The sequence below is a fragment of the Mastigoproctus giganteus genome, chromosome 9 (genome assembly GCF_048544385.1).
Source record: "Mastigoproctus giganteus isolate SK-2022 chromosome 9, ASM4854438v1, whole genome shotgun sequence".
NCBI lineage: Eukaryota > Metazoa > Arthropoda > Arachnida > Uropygi > Thelyphonidae > Mastigoproctus > Mastigoproctus giganteus.
Genome location: NC_143583.1, coordinates 167,882,960 through 167,904,997, shown reverse-complemented (window position 1 = coordinate 167,904,997; position 22,038 = coordinate 167,882,960). Strand labels below are relative to the sequence as shown.

Genomic DNA, 22,038 nt, shown 5'->3' with positions numbered 1-22,038 from the left:
TATAAAAAATAAATTAGAATGATAATAAAAAAAAAAAAAAAAAATATATATATATATATATCCAATATTTTAAATTTTAGAATTAAATAAAAAAATAAAACATAAGCCATATGGCAAAAACTGTAGAGTGAAAATTAACTTAAAAATAAAACAAACGGAAAAGGAGAGTAAAGGTAAGACATAAACAGTAGCCGAAAATCCTTATATAATTTCACACATTAAATCCAATTAATAAAACCGATATAAATTTAAAATAATGCCAATTACATAATAATTTAGCGGTACCCCCCCCCCCCCCAGAGGTACTAGTTCCGAAAGACGTGAAATATCACCAAAAATGGTTAAAGGAACTACTAAAAGATAACAAAATCAAATAGACTGACCATTATGCCCCATATCGACAGAGGACTATGAGGCCAATAATGGTCATGGAATCGCTGCATTTCAATCGCTATACAAATCGTCGCAAAGGCGAAAAGATCGAAGTACCAATCCACCAATGAGGAGGATTTGCACAGCGGTGGTCCTTATGCAGCGAAAAATAAATTATAGAACAGACAGCATAATGATGTTATAAAATGCATCCGTTTTATAACAGTACCCTGAATTGACATAGCAAACACTTTACATAAGTAACCCCCCCCCCCCAGTTAAGTGAACCCATTTTTTCCACCCAGCAAGTTGCACATATTAAGACTAACTACATTATTACATACATTCATTCACACTTAACATATATTCCATCAAAAACATTTTAGTTCATACATTGCTTCCAGTGCGATTTACAGTTTGTTTGCATTCCTGTCATTAAGAAATCTATTTATTTCATAACAGCTCTTGTTACAAAAGTACCTGTACAGAGCAAGGAAGGAAAGCCACCTTTATTTCTTATAGTTCTATTACTAACACCTACTACTTTTCAATTGGTCACACTAGGCACTGCTCCTGCCTCCCTCTGGCGGGGTCAGAAACCTTGATAGAAAAGTTAATCTGCCAAGGGCTAAAAGGAGCAAAGATAGACTATACCAATACTGACTCTTGTGGGATCAATGCCCCATCGCATTCCAGAGAGCAGGAAGATCACAACCCTTCCTATCTAAGAGACAAAAGGATACCAGAATATCTGGCCTCACTTCCTTATAATACATTTGTTGACTGTCCAACCAGTCAGCAAGCTCTCCTTTTCTGATCCAGAAATGTTTAGAGAATGCTGCTGGCTCACCAAAAGTGGTTTGCAGACTGAAATCAGATGACCTGCTTGTTGAAACAACACAACACAAGCACTCTGAGAAGTTACTTAAATTGAAAACACTTGGAGGAATTCCCATAGAAGTGTTACCTCATGCCACCTTAAACTACTCAAAAGGAGTTAACAGAATGGGATCTGAGGAAGAAATTAAACAAGAACTCTCAGACCAAAACATTATTCAGGTTAAAAGAATCCTAATTAAAAAGGATGGCTTATTACTTCCTACCATAAACATACTAATGCTTAACTTGCCAAATTCACCAACTTTTGTAAAGGCCGGATATTTGAACTGTCATGTTGGAATCCTGTTAGATGCTTCAAATGTTAGAAATTTGGGCATTCACAGGCAGTATGTCGAGGGACTGTGGTATGCGCTTCTTTTTTGATCTAAAGATCATATCCGTACTGAATGTTCTGCAGTCTTTACAGTGTCCAAACTGTAGAGGTAATCGCTCTGCTTATTCCAAAGACTGTGGATCATGGAAAAGAGAAAAAGTAATTCAGAAGTACAAAACAGCATAAAGTTATCTATCTTGAAACAAAGAAACAAATATCACCAATTACAGTAACATGCTCATATGCAGATACTGTTCAACAGCATAAACAGATAACTGCTGTTACCACCACTACCACTGCAGTTCAAACTAATGTTACAGTTCCTCTCATTATCTCTAGCTTATTCGGCTCACTCAAACTTAGCTTCATCAGTAAAATCATTCTCAACATCAACGTCCAATCAAGCCATTAACACACCAGTTACGATTCCACCAGACACGTCTTCCATGTCGCAGCCAACCAAAAAATACTAAAGACATGGATACAGAAGACAAACCCTCTGTCCGTGATCATATGTATCCATATGAAAAGAAGTCTCTGAGGAACCGATCTTAAAGATACATGCCGAGGAAGAGATGGATGTTTGTCCATTTTTCCCCAGAAAAGAGAAAAAAGCCTGAACAATCCAAGCAGACCAAATTCGCAAAAAGACAGGATACAAATACAAAGCCCATATAATGCATACAATAATTCCGTGGAATTGTCGAGGTTTCCGCAGTAACATCGATGACATTCGTGACTTAATTGATAAATAACATCCGGTAGGTGTCTGCCTTTCAAGAAACTAACCTGACTCCACAAGTAAAGATAGCAGCTGACCATTATGGTACCTACAGACAAGACCGATTTCCGTCAAGTGGAGCTCATGGTGGAGTGGCTATTTTAATCAACTTCAGAATTCCGTGTAAACGCCTCCAACTACAAACATCTTTTTAAGCAGTTGCAGTACGAGTTGCTGTTTGTTTGTTGGTTATTTGGTTTTTAGGAGCATTTAGGTTTTTAGCAACTAAGGCCATATTGCTCCGGGGATATGCGGTAGTCATTCCCTGACCTTTCCGCATCCTCCATATTTGGTGGTCACGGGCTCGAACCCCGGTCTAATCAAGAAGCGTGTGCTGCACGCAGTATGAGTTGGAATCCAGTTTAAATTCTCACTGGTCTCTCTACCTTCCCCAAATCAAGAGTATGCATATGCAGATCTAGAAGCATTAGTAACCCAGCTACTCAATACCCTCCGGTCTGTATCATGAGAGATTTAAGTGGACACCATCCCCTTTGGGGAAATCGCCACCAAGACAAATATTGTAAATTTATTGAAAAATTATTGAGCAAAAGAGCAAAATTTCTCACTCCTTAATATTTTAGTTGAGACATACATCCATTTGCCCACTGAAACAGTCTCTGCAGTTGACATGTTGATATGTTCACCCAATCTATATCCACTTATTGAATGGACAATCTTGAATAATCTTCTTAATAGTGACCATCTTCCTTGTGGTCTGCAAAATATTAACAAATAATTTATTGAAAAATTATTGAGCAAAAGAGCAAAATTTCTCACTCCTTAATATTTTAGTTGAGACATACATCCATTTGCCCACTGAAACAGTCTCTGCAGTTGACATGTTGATATGTTCACCCAATCTATATCCACTTATTGAATGGACAATCTTGAATAATCTTCTTAATAGTGACCATCTTCCTTGTGGTCTGCAAAATATTAACAAATAATGTTACACATAACAATGTCCAAAAACGATGGAGATTCCATAAAACTGACTGGACAAAATATAGAATACTTGCTGCAATAGATGAACAAATAACCACCACTCAGCCTATAGACAATGCTATAACTCATGTCACAAGCAAAATTTTAATAACAGCTGAAGCTACAGTACCTCTATCTTCTGGACAATATCATAAACATACCACAGTGTAGTGGAACAATGAATACAATAATATGCTAAGAGAGAGACAGAGAAGAATAAGGCTTGGAATTTCTTCCGAAAGTATCTCACCTCCATCAATCTCATGAATTTTAAAAAAAGCTAGAGCTAGTGCCAGATATATCCAGCATAAGAGTAGAAAGGAATCATGGATACGTTTCACCTTCACAATTAACAAAAATACAGATATCCGTGTTATATGGAGCAAAATCAGAAAAGTTAAATGGATTTTCATTCGGTTCCAACTCCACTAATAAACTGGAATCAACAGGAGAACACTAACTCAAAGGAAATTGCAAACATACTTGCAGCTACTTTTGCAAATATATCAGCATATACCCCATCCTTTCAGAAAATGAAAACTGTAGCTGAAACTTTAATACCAGCCAACAAGTCCCATATAAATTGCCTTTCAACATAGAAGAATTGCAAAAAGCTCTGGCTAAGTTGAGGAAGAGTGCAGCAGGACCCGATAGCATTCACTCTGAAATGATCCAACAACTTAGTCAGACATCTCTAAAGGCATTACTTATACTATACAGTAGAATTTATATGGAAAACTATTATCCAAACACCTGGTGTCACTACCTTGTAATTGCCTTCCCTAAACCTGCAAAGATCATACGATCCTCACAAATTATCAACCGATTAACCTGGTTCTTGGAAATATATAACTCACTAAACATAAATCAGTACGACTTTCGTAAAAACAAATAATCTCTGGACCCCATGATAAAAGCAGAGGAAAATTTCGACGTAGAAAAGGCCTTCGACACTACCAGGCGATATAGCATTCTGAGTGACCTCTATAACGTTGGTTTGCAAGGACACCTACCAGTCTTAATACAGAATTTTCTGAAACTGAGAACCTTCCAAGTAAATAAAAAACAATCTGTCACAAACATATGCTCAGGAAGGAGTTCCTCGGGGTTCAGTGCTGAGTGGTACTTTGTTTTCAATCAAAATAAATTCTGTTACAAAAGACCCACTGAACACAGTTGAAACATTCCCTTTTGCAGATGACAAGCACAGTTAAAAAAATTAGAATTGTGAACAAAAAACAGTGGATACAGAATTTCACAACAAAAAAAAAAACAATGGCCATACATTTCTGTAGAAAGCAAAGAATGCACCCAGATCCAGAAATAAGACTAGAAAACTAGCTGATACATTTCCTTGGCCTGATTCTCAATAAAAACTTAATTTTTTGGAACATATTGGCACTAATAAATTTTTGGTTATTAGTGCCAATGTGCACAAACACCTTTTGTGCCCTTCAAAATGTTATCTGCTCTGCAGTGTCAACAAATTTTTTTCCTTGGCAGACACACCCTGATCCTGTTGCATCTATCCTTTTTGCACGATATATTTCCCAGTTTGCTGACAATACCATCATCGACAGCAACTAGCTCCTGTGGGACCAGTACATTCCGCCTTGCGAGCTTGCTGCTGTGTTGTCCAATGATCAGATGCAAGCTATGGCATTGATGTGGGCAGCCGAGAGCTTGATGGGTTCCCCCTATTTAAATCCTTCGAGGGCATCCACCCTGTTGTTCAAGCTGTCATAGAGGCCCATAACAATGCTGATTTGGTACCTAATATCCTTACACTCCCATTGAACACACACAAAGACATCCCACTTGGTAATGTCGTGTCCCATTCCTGTCAGCTTTGCAAACATCAAACAAACTATACACCTCATAAGGCCATGATTCAGATGACAACTGCCCCCACCCTCCTCAGTTTTCCCAGGGGCGTGGCACTCCCACTAGCTTTGACCCCTTTGCTTTGCTGCTCTGATCTGAGGCATGATTTTCATTCAAATTCAGTATAATTAAAAATATTTCATCGAACAAGTATATATAATACAGTAATAACACTATGCACCAGTTATGCTTTGAAGTCTGCATTGTTAATTGTATATAATTGAAATTCAAAAAACAACAAAATAAAACTGCTTATGCAGTTTTATTTTGTTGTTTTTTGACAATACAAAAAGAGACAACAATCTTCCAATTGTCTCTCCTCTGGCAATGCTGTCCCCATTGATGTCTGGGAGGTATTGACAGCATTACTTCAAAATGGCAACTGTTCATTTGCAGTGTAACTGTTTCGATCACAGCAACAATTCTGAGCTTCACTTCATCAAGGGAGATCACAGGAGTCTTGTACACAATGTCCTTCGCATATCCCCACAGGAAGAAATCAAGCAGCGTAAGATCGGATGAGCACGGAATCGATCCACCACGCCCAACCCAGCACCCAGGAAAATCCATGTCAAGAAATTCTCGGACAATAAGAGCCCAGTGTGGCGGTGAACCACCTTGCGGGAACATCACATTTGGCTGATGATTTCCAACTGGGGTAACAGATACACCTGTGGCATATCCGGATAGGTCACGCTGTCACTGTTTTTTCCGCAAATGAAAAGAGCTCCAAAACTTCCGAATGTGACAAAACACACCAGACATTGATTGACCTTTGGACTATCTCTTTTGAATTCTCAAATGGCATGAGGATTTTCTGATCCCCATATTCTATATTCTGCAGTTATGATGATTTACCCTCCCTCATACATAAAACATTGCTTTATCACTAAATCTCCATCTCCAGCAATGTGTGTGCTTTGGTTTTTCGAAACAAAGTCCGTTATCACAATGCAACATCATTACTGAACTCAATATGGAAAAGATACACCTTCAGATAATGCTATCCGACGTTGGTTAAAGCAATTTCAAGGGACTGGTAGTGTTTTGCACCAAAAAGGAGTTGGAAGACCGAGCGCTTTGCAGGAAGATGTTGATAGAATCCACAAAGCATTTTCTTGAAGCCCACAAAAATCAACTAGAAGAGCTTCTTTGCAGTTAGGTATACCACAAACGACTGGAAAGTTGTTCATACCCCCTTAACCTCCATGCCTACAAACTAAAGATTGTGCAGGCTCTAAAGCTGGGTGATAACCCCGCCATTTCCAATTTGCCCAAGACATTTTCTCAAACTTCAAGCTGATGAAAATTACCTTCGGATATGGAGATTTAGTGATGAAGCAACATTTTACGTATCAGGGAGGGTAAATCATAACTGCAGAATATGGGAATCTGAAAACCCTCATGCCATTCGAGAATTCGAAAGAGATAGTCCAAAGATCAGTGTTTGGTGTGATTTGTCATGTTCGGAAGTTTTGAGGCCCTTTTTTTTGAAGAAAAGCAGTGACAGCGGTGACCTATCTAGACATGCTACAGCTGTATCTGTTACCCTAGTTGGAAAATCATCAGCCAAATGTGGTAGACCGATTCCATGGCCTCCACACTCACCTGATCTTACTTCGCTTGATTTCTTCCTGTGGGGATATGTGAAGGACATTGTGTACAAGACCCCTGTGACCTCCCTCGATAAACTGAAGCACAGAATTGTTGCTGCGATCAAAAAAGTTACACCGCAAATTCTGAAGAATACTTGGAGGGAAATTGAATATCGCTTGAACGTCTTACGTGCCACGAAAGGCGCACATGTTGAAGTTGTTTAGCATTCTGAAGTATTGATTCTATAGGTAATAAAACTTTTTGAGTTACACTTTCATATTCTGTAAGCAGTTTTAATTTGTTGTTTCTGGTTAGAAAATTATAGGCCGCAGAAACCCTGACAATAATTTAGAATCACCCTGTACTACCATGCTAACAAGTTAGCATTATATGTATTAGGCTGTACTGTTACTTGAAAGTTAAGTTAATTATAATACAGCCACTCCCCAACTTACATAAGGGTTGCATTCCGCCGAACTCTACATGAGTCAAATTTTACTTAAGTCGGAATTTCCCTAAATGCTTATGCAGCACCCGCAGCTATGTGTGCTGAATTTGATTGAAGCAAAAAAGAAATGTTTGATAGACATGAAAATAGGATTATTTATTCAATTTTTTTTATCTTTTTATCTCATGAGCAGGAAAAATTACAAAAGTGTACAAAATTACAAAAATTACAAAAAGAGAGAATGGAGACAGGCATAATGTCAGCAAGTTTTACCTTGTGAGCATCGTTGCCAATTAACTCTCCAGCTGATAAGCACGCTGCTGCGGAAGTTGAGGGCTGTGGAGATTTAGATGGGGTTTTTTCCAACACATCACAATTTCTCTGCAACTGCAGAATGCTTCTGAATCTGATTTCCCATCCATTTTAATGTAAAAAATATGGATTTTCCATCCATTTTAATGTAAAAAATATGGATTTTCCATCCATATATTTTCTATCTTCGATATAGCACTTGAATGCTGTTTTGTGATCACTGTTGATCTTAAATGCATCGATCCTTTAACATATTCTTTTATATGCGCACTGTCCCTTAAAATGGTATTCACTGTTGAAGCAGCGAGACCTAATTCCTTTCGATAGATGACAAAATTTGTCCTGTTTCGTACTTCTTAGTTAATCATCTTCATTTCTAAATCAATTTTGTTTTGTTTCCTAGTACTGCCACCACTTGCACTTTCTGTTGGTCCCTTTCCTTCACCATTGTAATAAGTAAATAGGAATGAAGAGAAGGTTCTGAAAATTTATTTATACATAAAAACCCACAGAATTCCAGTTATCGGTATTATCGCAAATGCAATAAGATCAAGTTTACTACCTGTTTATAATAGATTGCACTAACAGAAAAGCCCAATAAACTGGAAAGTGCAAATTGTTTTATTGTAGTGACCTCCAGAAATGTGTTTTAGAAAAATATCACAGAGGCATTCAAAATTGATTCTTATATTGGAACATATGGTAACAATGAAAGTGCAGTGCAACTGGCCATTATAAAAATGACCTTTTAGAGCGATAAATAGCTTAGTTATACAAAGGGTACTAGGAATATTTTGCAATATGACGCAACAATGAATCACAGGAAGCTGCTTGTTGCTGCATGTTGAGACATGTTCATACGTGCATAGTAGCCGCCGCGCCAAGTCGATGGGCTCAGTTATTCATTAGTAGTGAGAGTGTAAAGTGCTTGCGATGGCATTGTGGTCACGAAATGAGATAAGGACAGTTTTGCGGTATAATTTCATGCGTGGTTTAACCATAGACCAGTGCTTAGAAGAAATGACTCTTGCACTAGATGATGATTGTCCACATCGTACAACGATATTCAGGTGGTATAGAGAATTCCAAAGGGGAAATTTCACTCTGGAGGATTCTGAGAGGCCGGGAAGGCCACGAACGTCAGTTACGGAGGAAAACGTTACAGCTGTGAGGAAAATGCTTGACGAAAACAGGCGAGTGACCTACCAACAGATAGAGGATACTTTGGGCCTAAATGCACCAGCAATTCGTTCGATTCTGCAAGATCATTTGCACTTGAAGAAACTTTGTTCTCTCTGGGTGCCGCATCAACTGACTGAAGAGCAGATGACACGACGTGTGACTTAGTGCCGGGAGATGTTAAGAAAGTTTGATAAGGGACAATCTCGGTATGTGAACAACATCGTGACAGGTGACGAGACTTGGCTGTACTATTACGATCTGCCGACCAAGGCTCAAAACAAAGTTTGGGTCTTTGATGATGACGACACACCCGTAATTGTCAGAAAATCCCGATCTGTAAAGAAGAAAATGATAGCTGTATTTTTAAAATCGAGTGGAATTGTGGAACGTGTCGTTTTGGACACGCAGAAGACAGTCACAGCTAAGTGGTATACAGAACAATGCCTGCCTAAAGTCATTGGATCTATGAAGAACCTGCGGCCAAAGTCAAGAGTGGACACCTGGTACCTCCATCACGAAAATGCTCCAGCTCACCGCGCCAAAGCCTGCACCGAATATTTGACCACGACAGGACTGAAACTTCTCGAGCACCCTCCCTACAGTTCAGACCTTGCTCCCTGCGACTTTGCACTGTTCCCGCATGTGAAAATGAAGCTAAAAGGGAGGCGGTTTTCCAGTGATGAGGACCTTCTACGGGCTTGGGACAACGAGTGTGCTTTACTCCCTAGTGAAACTTGGCAGAACTGGTTTAAAGATTGGTTTCGGAGGAGGGAGAGGTGTATTGAATGTAGAGGAAATTACTTTGAAAAAATTAAATAAACAAAGCTGTATTGCAAAACTTTCCTAGTACCCTTTGTATAGTGAAAATTTCAACTTCCGAGGTCTTGGTTCAGATTACGATATTTTCACGATACCTCCATTTATTCCTACGGGGTGCAAAATACGTTTCCATGATTTTTTTTAAGTTTGCACCTGCTGGCAAAAATTTACATAAAGTCGAATTTCCGTAAGTCAAGTATTACGTATGCTGGGGAGTGCCTGTATATAACAAAATTATCCAACTAACAGCAACCTAAACGATTTGAACTTTAGATCTACCTGCTTACCACAATTAAAAAAATTTGAATTCCCCTACTACTCTATAACAATGGTGACATATTCAAATGATACAAAGGTCACTATTTAATTTCATATGTTAAGTAGTGACCTACAAAGTCTCTAGCTAAATTAAAAAATAAAACGAGTGTGACAAGGATTATAAAGCTACTTACAGAATACAATTTTATATGACAATTTGGTCAAAAAATGGCAAAATTCTTCAAGAACTTATTTTTTGTAGCTGAAAATTCTTTGACTAGTGCATGAATATTACGTCCCCTATTTCGTGATGTTCCCTCCTCTAAATTGGTGCATGAACTGTTATAAATTATTTTAATGAATTAAGAATGGATTGGAAACCACTCTGCTAATTAATTGTTGTTAATTATGGAATGAGATTATTTTTATAAGTGTATGGTTTAGCAGATTAAACTGATTTTCAATAAATTAATTTTTCAGACAGCAATTCTCAATAAATATTTGAACGAACTCATGGAGGGTTTAACAGCTAAAGTATTCAGAACATACAATGCATCCAAAACACTTCAGGAACAGTTGGGACTCCTAACAAAATGTAAGTTTATTTTTTACTATGTATGTTTGGTGTATATATGCACTTATTGCAACGTATCCAGACAGGAAAAATCTATTTGTTTAAGTTGAGCACAAACCTTCTAAACATCACTGCTATAAATTTTGCTAATTCATACACTCTCCATAACAATCCAGTGCATTATTTAGTCAGAACTGAGCCCATTTCTGTGAATTTTGCCAGCAGCTTGCATGCACAGGAATAGCAATTTGTTGTTGTTATGGATGATGTGCATTGAATGTATTTGCATATTCTCACTGAGTGTAACCTTCATATATCAGAATTACTTCCATTCTCACTTTTCTGTGCTTGATTTTTTTTTTTTTTTTTTTAGGATGATTGCAAACTTTCAGTCCATCGTTCACATTACAACAAGAAAAAAAACAAACCACATAACCTATAGTTCCAGACAGGATGGGACATTGTATAGGGTGAATTCATAGTTTAATAAGCCTCTTCATGAAAACATCAACATCTGTAGCTTCTGATGGTGTTTTAGTAGAGAATTAATCTGTTATAAGATTGTTTATAGCTCATTTAGACCTTTTAGACTGCATAGAGTTTATTTAGGCCTTTTAGACTGCATAGAGTTTATTTAGGCCTTTTAGACTGCATAGAGTTTATTTAGGCAGAACTACCCATTAGAATTAAGCAGAACTACCCATTAGTTCTGCTTAATTTTTTTTATTTATTTATTTTTTCTATCAATTCTAGTAGCCTATCTAATTTATCTTCATCTTAAAAACTTAGAGAAGTGTTAAATTTATCCTCTAATAAGGAGTATGCCATGGGTAGTGATACATATTTATGACATTGATTTCTCATGTTGAAAATTACTGTTAATTAGTGCTAGATATTAGTGCCCATTGTTGCACAAGGGCTGACTAAATCTTAGTGTAGATTCTGGAATGACTATTGTGATAGATAGCCCTACTGCATAGAACATTCAAGGTATACTCCCCTCTATAGGTATTGTTTCATTAGGAGAGCTCTGTGAAAAACAGACATTATTGTCTTGCAAGGTCTGGACCTATTGCTCCTGTTAAAAGAAACAACTATCTCATGAGAATTCTTCTCAGAACATGTGGAGATCTGTATTGCCACTGACATGATTCAAGCTTGCATCTTTAATACTACTATCCTCAGAAGTCTCTCTTTGTGAAGTTAGTGGGATAGATCTTGGTTTTCCATTCCTTCCACATGAACTGTTTCTTTTGGGAGCTCTTTTTTCCCTGTTGTTCCCTTCCTACAAGCTTTCTGATTTAATTTCTTCAAAGGTAGATTTTTTTTTTTTTCTATCCTCTTCTTCAGGCAGTCAGTTTTGTCCAGCAAGATATTTTGTTTCTGCTTAATCTCTTTGCTCTCACAGAAAGATTCATCATTGATACTATTGGAGTTGGGGTGGGGGCCACTTTGCAGTAATTGGAATTTGTAATTCTGTTCAGCTCCAGCAAAGCTACTGAGTTCTTATTGAATTTTTTTATTCATTTATTTGTGATCTTAATTTTATTTTATCTTATGGTTTTTATCTCACTGATCACATAGCTGGTTTATTAGTTAAATCAAGAATTTTGGAATATATGGATTTTTGATCCCAGACCATCATAGGCAAATAATTTCTCTTCATAATTATGAATACTATTTTTAGCTGAATACTGTAATAGAGTACTATAACTAATATTATAATCTCACACATGTTGGCTTAATATTCATAGAGCCTTTGTTATCAGTAATTTTTGAGGGAACACAAGTTGCAAGTAAGAATTCTCTTGTAGAACTCGGTGTATTAAACAATATAATTCATGTGTGTATAGTAACTGGAACTCTTCTGAATTTATAGTTTCATATTTTGTAAATTTATTTAAAACAGATTATGGATTCATGTAGGAAAAAAGTTCATAAACATGCTAAACGATGTCATTGATGACAGAATTAACAGCAGTGATTGCAGTGAATGGCTATAACACACACACACACATGTATGGAGTAGGACATCTGGCAGCACCTATTTTAGGCAGTACCTGTGGGAAATGCCTCACTTGCTCACCTCCACACTGGGCCCAAGTGATTGTGCTGTGGATTATAGTCTTTATTTTTTATTGCATTCATTGTTGTACCAAGCTTGTACTAGCTGATGGATAGTCATTTCTTTGTGCAAGGCTTCACAATGAGCTCAATACAGAACTAGGCATACTATTCAGTGTGGTGGAGTTCCCAAAGAAGCAAGTAGATTCCCTGTTGCAAATTCAATCTCGAGGACTCATCAAAGACTGGAGGCTCTATTGCTCTGTCAGGTTACATACTTCAAGTGGTGTGCTGGAGCCGGCTCGTGTGAGCTGATCGTTAAATTTTCAAAACATTTGCAAGCCGGTTGTTAAATCGACAATGGCTATAAACTGTAGAGTGGCATGCACTTCAGTCCACAATGGTTAGCGACACTTGGGTGATGGGCTTGTATGTAGTGACACAGAAAATCCAGCCAGGGTGCACTTAACAGTTGGTGGTTCAACTGTTGATGATCCTACTCAGGTAGCTGATAATCTGAATGAGTATTTTGCATCTGTGCGTTCACACATGAGGAGTTATTAAGGGAGGAAAATGCCAGAAGTTTATCAAACTGTAACAGAGTGCTTAATGATTTTGTAATAACTGAACAAAGTGGAGGAGAAATTGTTGAAGTTAAACATAAGAAAGGCACATGGGTGGATGGAATCTATGCAGTTATATTAAGGGAGGCAGCAAATCAAGTAAGCAAACCTTTAGCCATAATTATGAGAGCAACCTTGGTTTCAGGGGAGATCACAACTGACTGGAGAAGGGCAAATGTATCTCCAATTCAGAAAGGGGATCTATGGGTAACAAGAGTAATTACAGACCAGTTAGTTTAACTTCTGTTCCTGGGAAAATAATGGATTCACTGGTTAAAGATGCATTGCAGCATCTAGACAAGACTACAGTAATAATTCAGACAGAGCGTGGGTTTGTTAAGGGAAAGTTTTGTTTGACCAATTTGATTGGATACTATGATGTGAAACTGTTTTTCCCATTGCCTCCATGATTGTTCCGTACTTGGATCTTTCTGAAATTCCTGTTGAACTCTCATTACAGTAATTGGAGTTTTGTACTGTAGTAGTAGTAGTAGTGGCATGTGATGCAAGAAAGCACGTGTATGCAGCATCAGCCAAAAAAAAAAAAAAAAACACACCATTCCCTCCAAATGCCTGTCCAGTTCCTCCTTAAATTTATTTAACCTATCAACTTCCACAACGATAGATGGAAGTTTGTTCCAGCAATTAACCACCCGCTGGCTAAAGGCAAATTTCTGCACATCTGTTCTACATCTGTCTTTTCTTAATTTGAATTTATGTCCCCTTACATTCGTAATCTGAACAAGTGGAAGGATCCCAGCAGAATTCAGCGTGCTCAATCCATTCAAGGCCTTATACACCTCAGTCAGATCTCTGCGCAGGTGCCTAGTCTCCAGCCACTGCAATTTGCAGAACTTTAGCCTCTCTTGGTAAGAAGATCCCTTCATTCCCCTCACCAATCTTGTTGCCCTTCTCTGTACACGCTCAAGCAAATCTACATCCTTCCTAAAATGAGGCCTCCAGACCTGTATGCAGTACTCAAGGCGTGGCCTGACCATTGCCTTATACAGAGGGACAATCACCTCCTTTTCCCTGCTAGCAAAATTCCTATATATCATCGACAAAACCCCATGACCTGCCCTGGCAGCCTGTCTGCATTGCTCAGAAAACTTCATATCTGACTGCACAATTACTCCCAGGTCTTTTTCATTTTCTACCACCTTAAGTATAGTACCACACAGTTGGTATGTTTCTCTGGGGTTACTTCTACCCATATGCAGTACTTTGCATTTGTCAAGGTTAAACTTCAGTTGCCACTTCTTAGCCAATCTGCCCAAATTATCTAGATCCTGATGCAGAAGCACACTGCCATTACTGTCATTAACAACCCTGCCAACCTTTGTATCATCTGCAAACTTCGACACTAAGCCTAATATACCTTCATCAATATCATTGATAAATATACAAAACAACAGAGGACCCAACACCAAACCCTATGGGACTCCACTAATAACATTAGTCCACGAAGAGCAGCACCCATTAATTACCACCCTCTTTCTTCTCCCACTCAACTATCCTTTTATCCATTGTAGCAACTTTCCCTTAATACCGTTCTGCTCCAATTCGTACAATAGTCTTCCATGCACAACAGTGTCAAAAGCTTTCCTGAAATCCAAATATATGATATCAAAATTATTTTGATATCATAGTCTCTTTAGTTGGATTAACTGGCCTTTAGGCAATTAGTGCTGCTGCATGAATTAAGAGGGCTAATGGGATTACCATTCTGCGACTTTGTTGTACTTGTAAAACTTATCCTATCCGACCATCTGCCCCACGGAGAAGTCGTGCTGGTCAACAGTGAATAGATGAAGGGGTATTCCCAATGCTGACAGTGGACTGTGGTCAACCTTCTATTCAGTGGTGTCCAACTTTTTCCAGTACAGGGGCCATATTCAAAAAAAAAATTGAAAGTTAGATTTATTTCGCGGACCGCACTGAGTGATTCGAGAAAAATTAGTGTGTTGTGTTTTCCATATCTCGTTACATGTAAAACAGTAAAAGTAAAATTGAAAATATTCAAAAATTTTATTAAGTACAATGCCCAATTACATTTACTGAACAAAACATTAAATGAGAATTTTTTTTTTTTTTTTTTTATAATTAACAAAATTTAAAATGCTGTTCCGGACGGGCCATAGGTTGGACACCACTGTGAATCAACTGTAAGCGCCCGTTCGAGAATTAGGAGCGAGTGATTTTCTTTTACCCCGACAAATAATCATCTGTTGTTTCGCAGAAGTGCATTATCCACAGTTTTCCATAAATTTCTCTATCTCTGTTTACATGTTCACAGTGCCTGAATATCCGAATGACACCGACATTTTATACAGTTTCAAAAAATTAAGATTAACTGGTTCAAAGAACTACTGATAATATCGATGACAGGAGAAGGAAAATGAGGACAATGAAGGTATTAAACCTTCTAAACATGAAATGTTGACATTTGGTGAAAATTAAGTTAGAAAACTGTCAGTTAGGTCACAGTTAAATGAAAGAGATACAATTCGTGGGCCGACCGGGCTAGCCAGGTGGGTAAAGTGCCTACCTGGCAACCCAAAGGTTGCGGGTTTGAATCCCGCCTCGGGCTTGGATCAAAGTACTGCAAAAACGTTGGGAGGTGCATTATGGCCACAGAAGCCAATGCGCCAAAAACTACCAAAAAAAAAAAAAAAAAAAACAATACGTGGATTTCGGGAATACCTAATTGAAAAGGCGGTTTTGGAAGAATTGAAGCATTTTATGAACGCTCTGAGTACGATGCCAATTTCATAAAATGAATGTGAATGAGGATTTTTATAAATGAATCTGATCATCAGCCCAACCAGAGCTTTGTTGATGACAAAAACAATTTCTTCACTACTATTTCTTAAAATTAGGTCCACTACTGACCCACTTCGATCCAACAATATATGTCACAAACAGTAAGAAAAGAAATCAACATGGTGTGTCGGATGAGAACTTAATAAAAATTTGGAATATTCTACAAAAACTTTATTATGAAATTATTTTTTTACTTACATTTTACACATTTTGCTTATTTTTTTATATACTTGAAATAATTAAATGCAACAAGGCATCATATCTTTAAGAGTATAATAATCTATATAATATTGGTGTAAACACCATAGACAACTCTTAAACAAAAAACTACATTAGCAGTGTGAAGGGCATCGTTTTATCTGTATCTCATATTGTGCTCTTCCTTCACAACGAGTTGCCATGTATTGCGCTACCTCGAATAAGTAACACTTCACTAAAAGAGAAGACTATTGTTACTTATTCTCGGTGGGCACCACCACCCAGATGGCACTGTTTCAAGGCTTGTTGGCCTTTCATCGGTGGGTGGGCAGGTACCCGGTATTGCAGGGTATTCACAACTGGATTGTCATGTCTGCAATACCAAGGTACCTGTCCACCCACCGATGAAAGCCCAACAAGCCTTGAAACAGTGCCATCTGGATGGTGGTATCCACTAAGAATAAATAACAACAGTCTTCTCGATTAGTGAAGCGTTACTTATTCAAGGTGGTGCAATACATGGCAACTCGTTGTGAAGATAGAGCACAATATGAGATACAGATAAAATGATGCCCTTCACATTACTGATGTAGTTTTTTTGTTTAAGAGTTGTCTATGGTGTGTTTACACCAGTATTATATATACTTAATTTGTTGTTCTTATTCCAAAAAAAATTTTAGAGTACTTTTCATATCTTTTAATTTTCAATTTTTCCTGATAGCAAAGAATGAGTACTGGCACCTATGTTTTTACAAAAAAAGCACTGCTCAAAAGTAACAGGTGCAATTTGGCCATAGCAGCCCTTGCGCCAATAAATCCCACTACAACAACACGTTCCACCATCCATGCTTGTTGCACTGCTGTCCATAATTCCATTGCATTCCTGGGTGGAGGATCTAAAGCTCAATTGGACCTTTCCACAGCATCCCAGAGATGTTGTGGAAAGGTCCAGTGCCGATGTTCTTTTGCCCAGTTGAGGCATAAGAACCCTGTGTTGTGGTGCTAGCAATAGGACCCTGGTGGGTCAGTGGCTCCCATAACCTATTGTCACTAATGATTGCCTGATGATCTTGGTGGAGACCTTTCTGGCACCTCCCTTGTTGAAGTCAGCGGTGATTTGTGCCACTGTCGCTCTCCAGTTGGCTGAAACAATGCAAGACATAACGTCGACGGCCACATTCATCCACCACCTTTGTTTGCCTGAAGCCTTGTCCACGATGAGATGTTATTCCAGAAATGGCGTATTCCCAATACACTCTTGATACTGTCAAACAGGGGTAGTGCAATTTCTGTGCCACCTCGGCAATAGTGACTCGTGTCGGGCATGCTCTATCATCCCTCTTTCAAAGTTAGTTAACTTACAGTGTTTATCCATACTTACATCAAATTACCATCTACGTTAATGCAGTGATGTAGTGTACCTATATACCTGCCAGGGGGCAGGTTCGTCCACTAGCGAGAGGGGTGACCACGTCACATTGCCCAGCAACCAGATAGCCCACGAATTCTGTCCTTTCAGTGTGATCTCAATCCTGACAGTTCTTAAGCTGGGTTACCATGTCTTACGTGTTGTACCTACTGTTCGATTTCTTGGCTTTTAACCTTAGATTAAAAATCAACCTTTCTTGACCATGTGAAACAGCTTAGAACCACCTGTTTCAAGAAATTAACCATCTTGAGAGTATTATCATCTACATCATAGGGTACCAACCATCATATTCTACACTTATGTCATGCTATAGTAAGATCACAGTTAGATTATAGATCTCCAGTTTACAGCTCTGCTAAACTCAGCACCTTGAATTGGTTAGACCCTATTCATTACAGTGGTCTGCTTCACATCTCTGTCCAGAGTCCTTTTGCTGAAGCTCACAAGCTGTCTCTTCAACAGCAAATTTTAATACTAAATTATGCTACAAAAATGAAAATTCAGCCCATGCATCTAACTTTAAGGTATCTATTTACTCCATATTGGGAGAATTTGCGTTGTTTATCCATCAATGAATCAGCAATCTGGCTTACAGCTTTTCCCATTTCTTGACAACTGAATCTTTTTAAACAGCCATCACTAGTTCCACTGCTGCTCCACGTGCCTTATTTTCACCCCACATGTGATCTGGCCCTTCTAGAATGAGGGAACTGCTCTTTCTTAACAGAACATAAAACAGCTGCATAAATCACTAATTGCAAAATATGAATCTTATACTCTGATATACATAGATGGCTTCAAAACTCACCGTGTCGATGCTGCAGTTGTTCTTCCATCCTCCATAATCTTCAGTCAGTTACCTTTAGATTGCAGTAACTTTACTGCTGAATTATATGCAGTACAAATGGCCTTGGAATCTATAAAATTACAGCAGTTTACACAGTGTCATATTCATAACTCTCTCCATGCAATTCTCACTTTACAGCAGCCAATGAAACACAACTACCTACTTGATCATATTCAGAACTTAGTGACTGATCTAGCTAAGGATATAAAAGTTGTAAAATTTTGTTTGGTCCTTAACTATGTTGGCATACCTCTAATGAGAGTGATGACCATACTGCCAAGTTAACTGTAGAATCAATTGAAGCCTTTTTTAAAATTCCTTTCACTGACTACAAAAATCTTATAATAAGTCAAAGTAAAAATCACTAACAAAATCAAGAAGGCAACAGACTCCTTCAGTTTAAACCAAATCTCCAGTCTTGGCCATCCAGCTTCTGCCTGAATTGAATACAAGAAGTCATGCTTGCAAGAGTAAGGATAGAGCATACTCACACCTTACTTTTATCTTCTTTCTGCCTTAGATCTACCATTTTGATTGCACTATAGTCCAACATATCGTTGACTGTCCTCTCTGTTATAGTGTACAGCAAGCTACATTCTTATCAAGGCATGCAGCCCAAATAATTCATAATTTGAAATGTATTTTTGATGACAGATCTGATGTCAATGCAGTTTTTACTTTGCTAAAAAAAGGATACAGTGCTGTAACATAATGTGATGTTAAGTTCTGCATAATGCGTATACCTGAACTTTAATGGCACCTGTTACTTTCTCCCACTGTTTGGTGCATGACAGCCTTTACTTGTCGTTGCACTGTAAAAACATGAACAACAACAGCAGCTTTTCTGAAGGTACATGCTGTTAAAATCATTTTTTGTATCCACTTCCTTGTTACTCTGAACAATTTCATATGGCAATGAGATTGTTCAGAGAATAGCCCCTTAACACATCAATGTTCATTATTGTATATCTGCATTCCTGTCTCGATGGTCTTGTATTCCTTCTTTAATGACTTCATTATTTTCCTCAGAACAGAAGTCAGAGATCTGTAATTACTCACTTCCTTTGATTCCCACTTTATGAATTGGGGAGATATTTGCAGTCCATAAGGATCTCCTATGAATCCAAGGATGCACTCATGATTATGAATATAGGTTTACTTTTTGCTCATTCTTTTAATATAATCAGATGGATCCCGTCACCCCCAAGTGCCTTATTTGCTTTTAGCCTCAATTTCTTTTCCACTATCTTCTCACATATTGCAAAATCATTTTGTTATAATTTGGTGTATTTTTGGGAATTTTTAGGGAGGTCAATGTACACATACAAAATATTTTTTTAGCTTATCAACAACCTGAACAAGATCATCATTATTTATGCCATCCATATTTAGTGGCCAGTGTGGTTCACCCCATTCCTCTAGTACAGTGGTGCCCAACCTACAGCCCGCAGGGCAGAATAGGTTCGAGAATATTTTTTATACAGCCCTCTCAAAAAAGTGAACTAAAACAGTATTTTAGAGAGTCGTGCCACTGCGTGTACAGGCATGCAAGCATCCAGCTCGACTGTATCAAACGCATACATGTAATCCAGTGCAGTCATATATACTGAGTGATCACTGAATTATGACCACCTACCTAATACTTCGTAGGTCCTTCTTTTGCCCTCAGTACAGCAACTATCCAACGTGACATTGATTCAACAAGATGTCGGAGCCGTTCGGGAGATATGGCCAAAAGCTGTGTGTGTAATACGTCTAACAAACAGGTATGGAGGTGATTAATGTATCTAGGCACCTGATATGCCTTTCCATAGTGTCCCACAAGTGCTCTATAGGGTTGATATCAGGAGAATTCAGAGGCCAATCGATATGCTGGTGGAAGTGTTCCTCAAACCATTCCTGCACATCAAGTGCCTGATGACTCAGTGCATTGTTATCTTGGAAGGCACCATCGCCATTTGGGAAAAAGTGTAATATAGTGGGTACACAGTCAGCAAGCAGTTGACGATAGCGGAGACCAGTGATATGTTGTTCCTCATGCACCTGGGGTCCAAGTTCCTGCCAGTGGAAGATGCCCCACACCATACAACCACCTCCACCAGCCTGCACTTTTGATACATGCATGATAGATGAAGAGCCTCGTGTTGTTGATGCCAAATTCGTGCACGGCCATCCACAGTGTGGAGTAAATAACTTGACTCATCCAACCAGCACACCTTCTTCCAGTCTTAATGTCCAACTTGCATGCCCTTTGCAACAGGTGAGTCTTTTACGTCGATAAACCTTGGTTAGGAGAGGATGCCATGGGGGTCGTCTGCTGGTATAGCCCATACGTGCAAGCGTGTGATGCATGGTCATGTCAGTTCCGGGTTGGCCCATGTTGTATTGAGTAGTCAACTCTTCAACAGTGCTGTGCCTGTTTGCCTGTGCGAGTCATCAGACAGTGGCACTCACCTCTAACATCAATCTTTCGCTGACCTTGGAAGTTTTGCTGTCAGGTTGTTGTTTGACCATTTTGATGCCAGTGCTGGTACACTTTAACAACAGTGGCTCTCAAACACCCCACGAGTTCAGCCGTTTGGGAAATCAGGGCAGCAGCTCTTAAAGCTCCCCCAATCTGTCCTTTATCAAAGTCCAATAAATCCTTCCTTTTACACATCATGCTCAGAATTTTGCTATCTACTAAACCACTGACACTTTATCTATGCTGCGTAGGTCGACTAGCTGCGCACTCTTGTACCGCACGTGGTCAATGGATCACATTCAGTTTTCATAGGGGTGGTCATAATTCAGTGATCACTCAGTGTATGTATGTATGTATGCTAAATACAGTTATGTATATATCAATCTTTTCATACTGTGAAATTCTACTATTTTAACGTTAAAAATGTTTTTACTGGCGTTATTCCAAAAATTTTATTATGAAAAATTTATTCCAGTTTAATTTATCTTTTATTGGACCAAATTTAATGAAATTTTGCACGGAGCTTCATCTTAGATCTATACTAGAGGAAGAACTATTGTTCTTCCTCTAGTATAGATCTACGTTGTCTGACGGCACTGGGGGTTTCCCCCATCTCAGCTCCACATTAAAGTAAATCAACTGCTAAATTTGACAGCTTTTGAATCTTAACTTTTGTAGATTCTCAAATCCATGGGCGGTCCAGTTAAAATGTTTCCATAGAACGAATAAAATTTTCATAAAATGAACAGATTTCGAGAGACCTCAGTACGCATTGTTTGCACCTCTAGCCTTTAGGCAATAGAGCTGCTGCTGCTGTAGAAAGCACGAATTAAAAGCTAAAGGGATTAACATTCCACAATTTAGTGGTGGTGTCCATAACAACTGCCTCTCCCACATACGGTACTGAGAAGTCGTGCTGGTCAACTGCTTTCTTTTTTTTTTTTTTTTTTTTTTTTAATGTAAACCCCAAACACGAGCGGTGTTAGAACCTATAGTACTGTGCTTGGGTTGGAGGTTGAGAAGATGAAAGAACATATTTGTTGACATTGACTTGAACTTCTGTACACTAATTTTCAGGAAATACATATGAAAGAAGATTGTTCCAGAAAACAGCAGTTGAATGAATAAACGCGGAAGATGAAAAGTTGGTTATGTGAGTTTGAA

The 22,038-nt window shown here is 38.4% G+C and overlaps 1 protein-coding gene across 2 annotated transcripts in view; it reads left to right on the top strand.

The window, feature by feature from the left end:
* Window positions 1-22,038, top strand: part of LOC150080877 (DNA topoisomerase I, mitochondrial-like) — a 551,188-nt gene that overhangs the window by 422,538 nt on the left and 106,612 nt on the right. For both annotated transcript variants that reach the window (XM_090381550.1, XM_090381549.1), the window contains one exon: window positions 10,333-10,447. In XM_090381550.1, coding sequence (XP_090237676.1) covers window positions 10,333-10,447 — 115 coding nt within the window. The remainder of the gene's footprint in view (window positions 1-10,332; window positions 10,448-22,038) is intronic.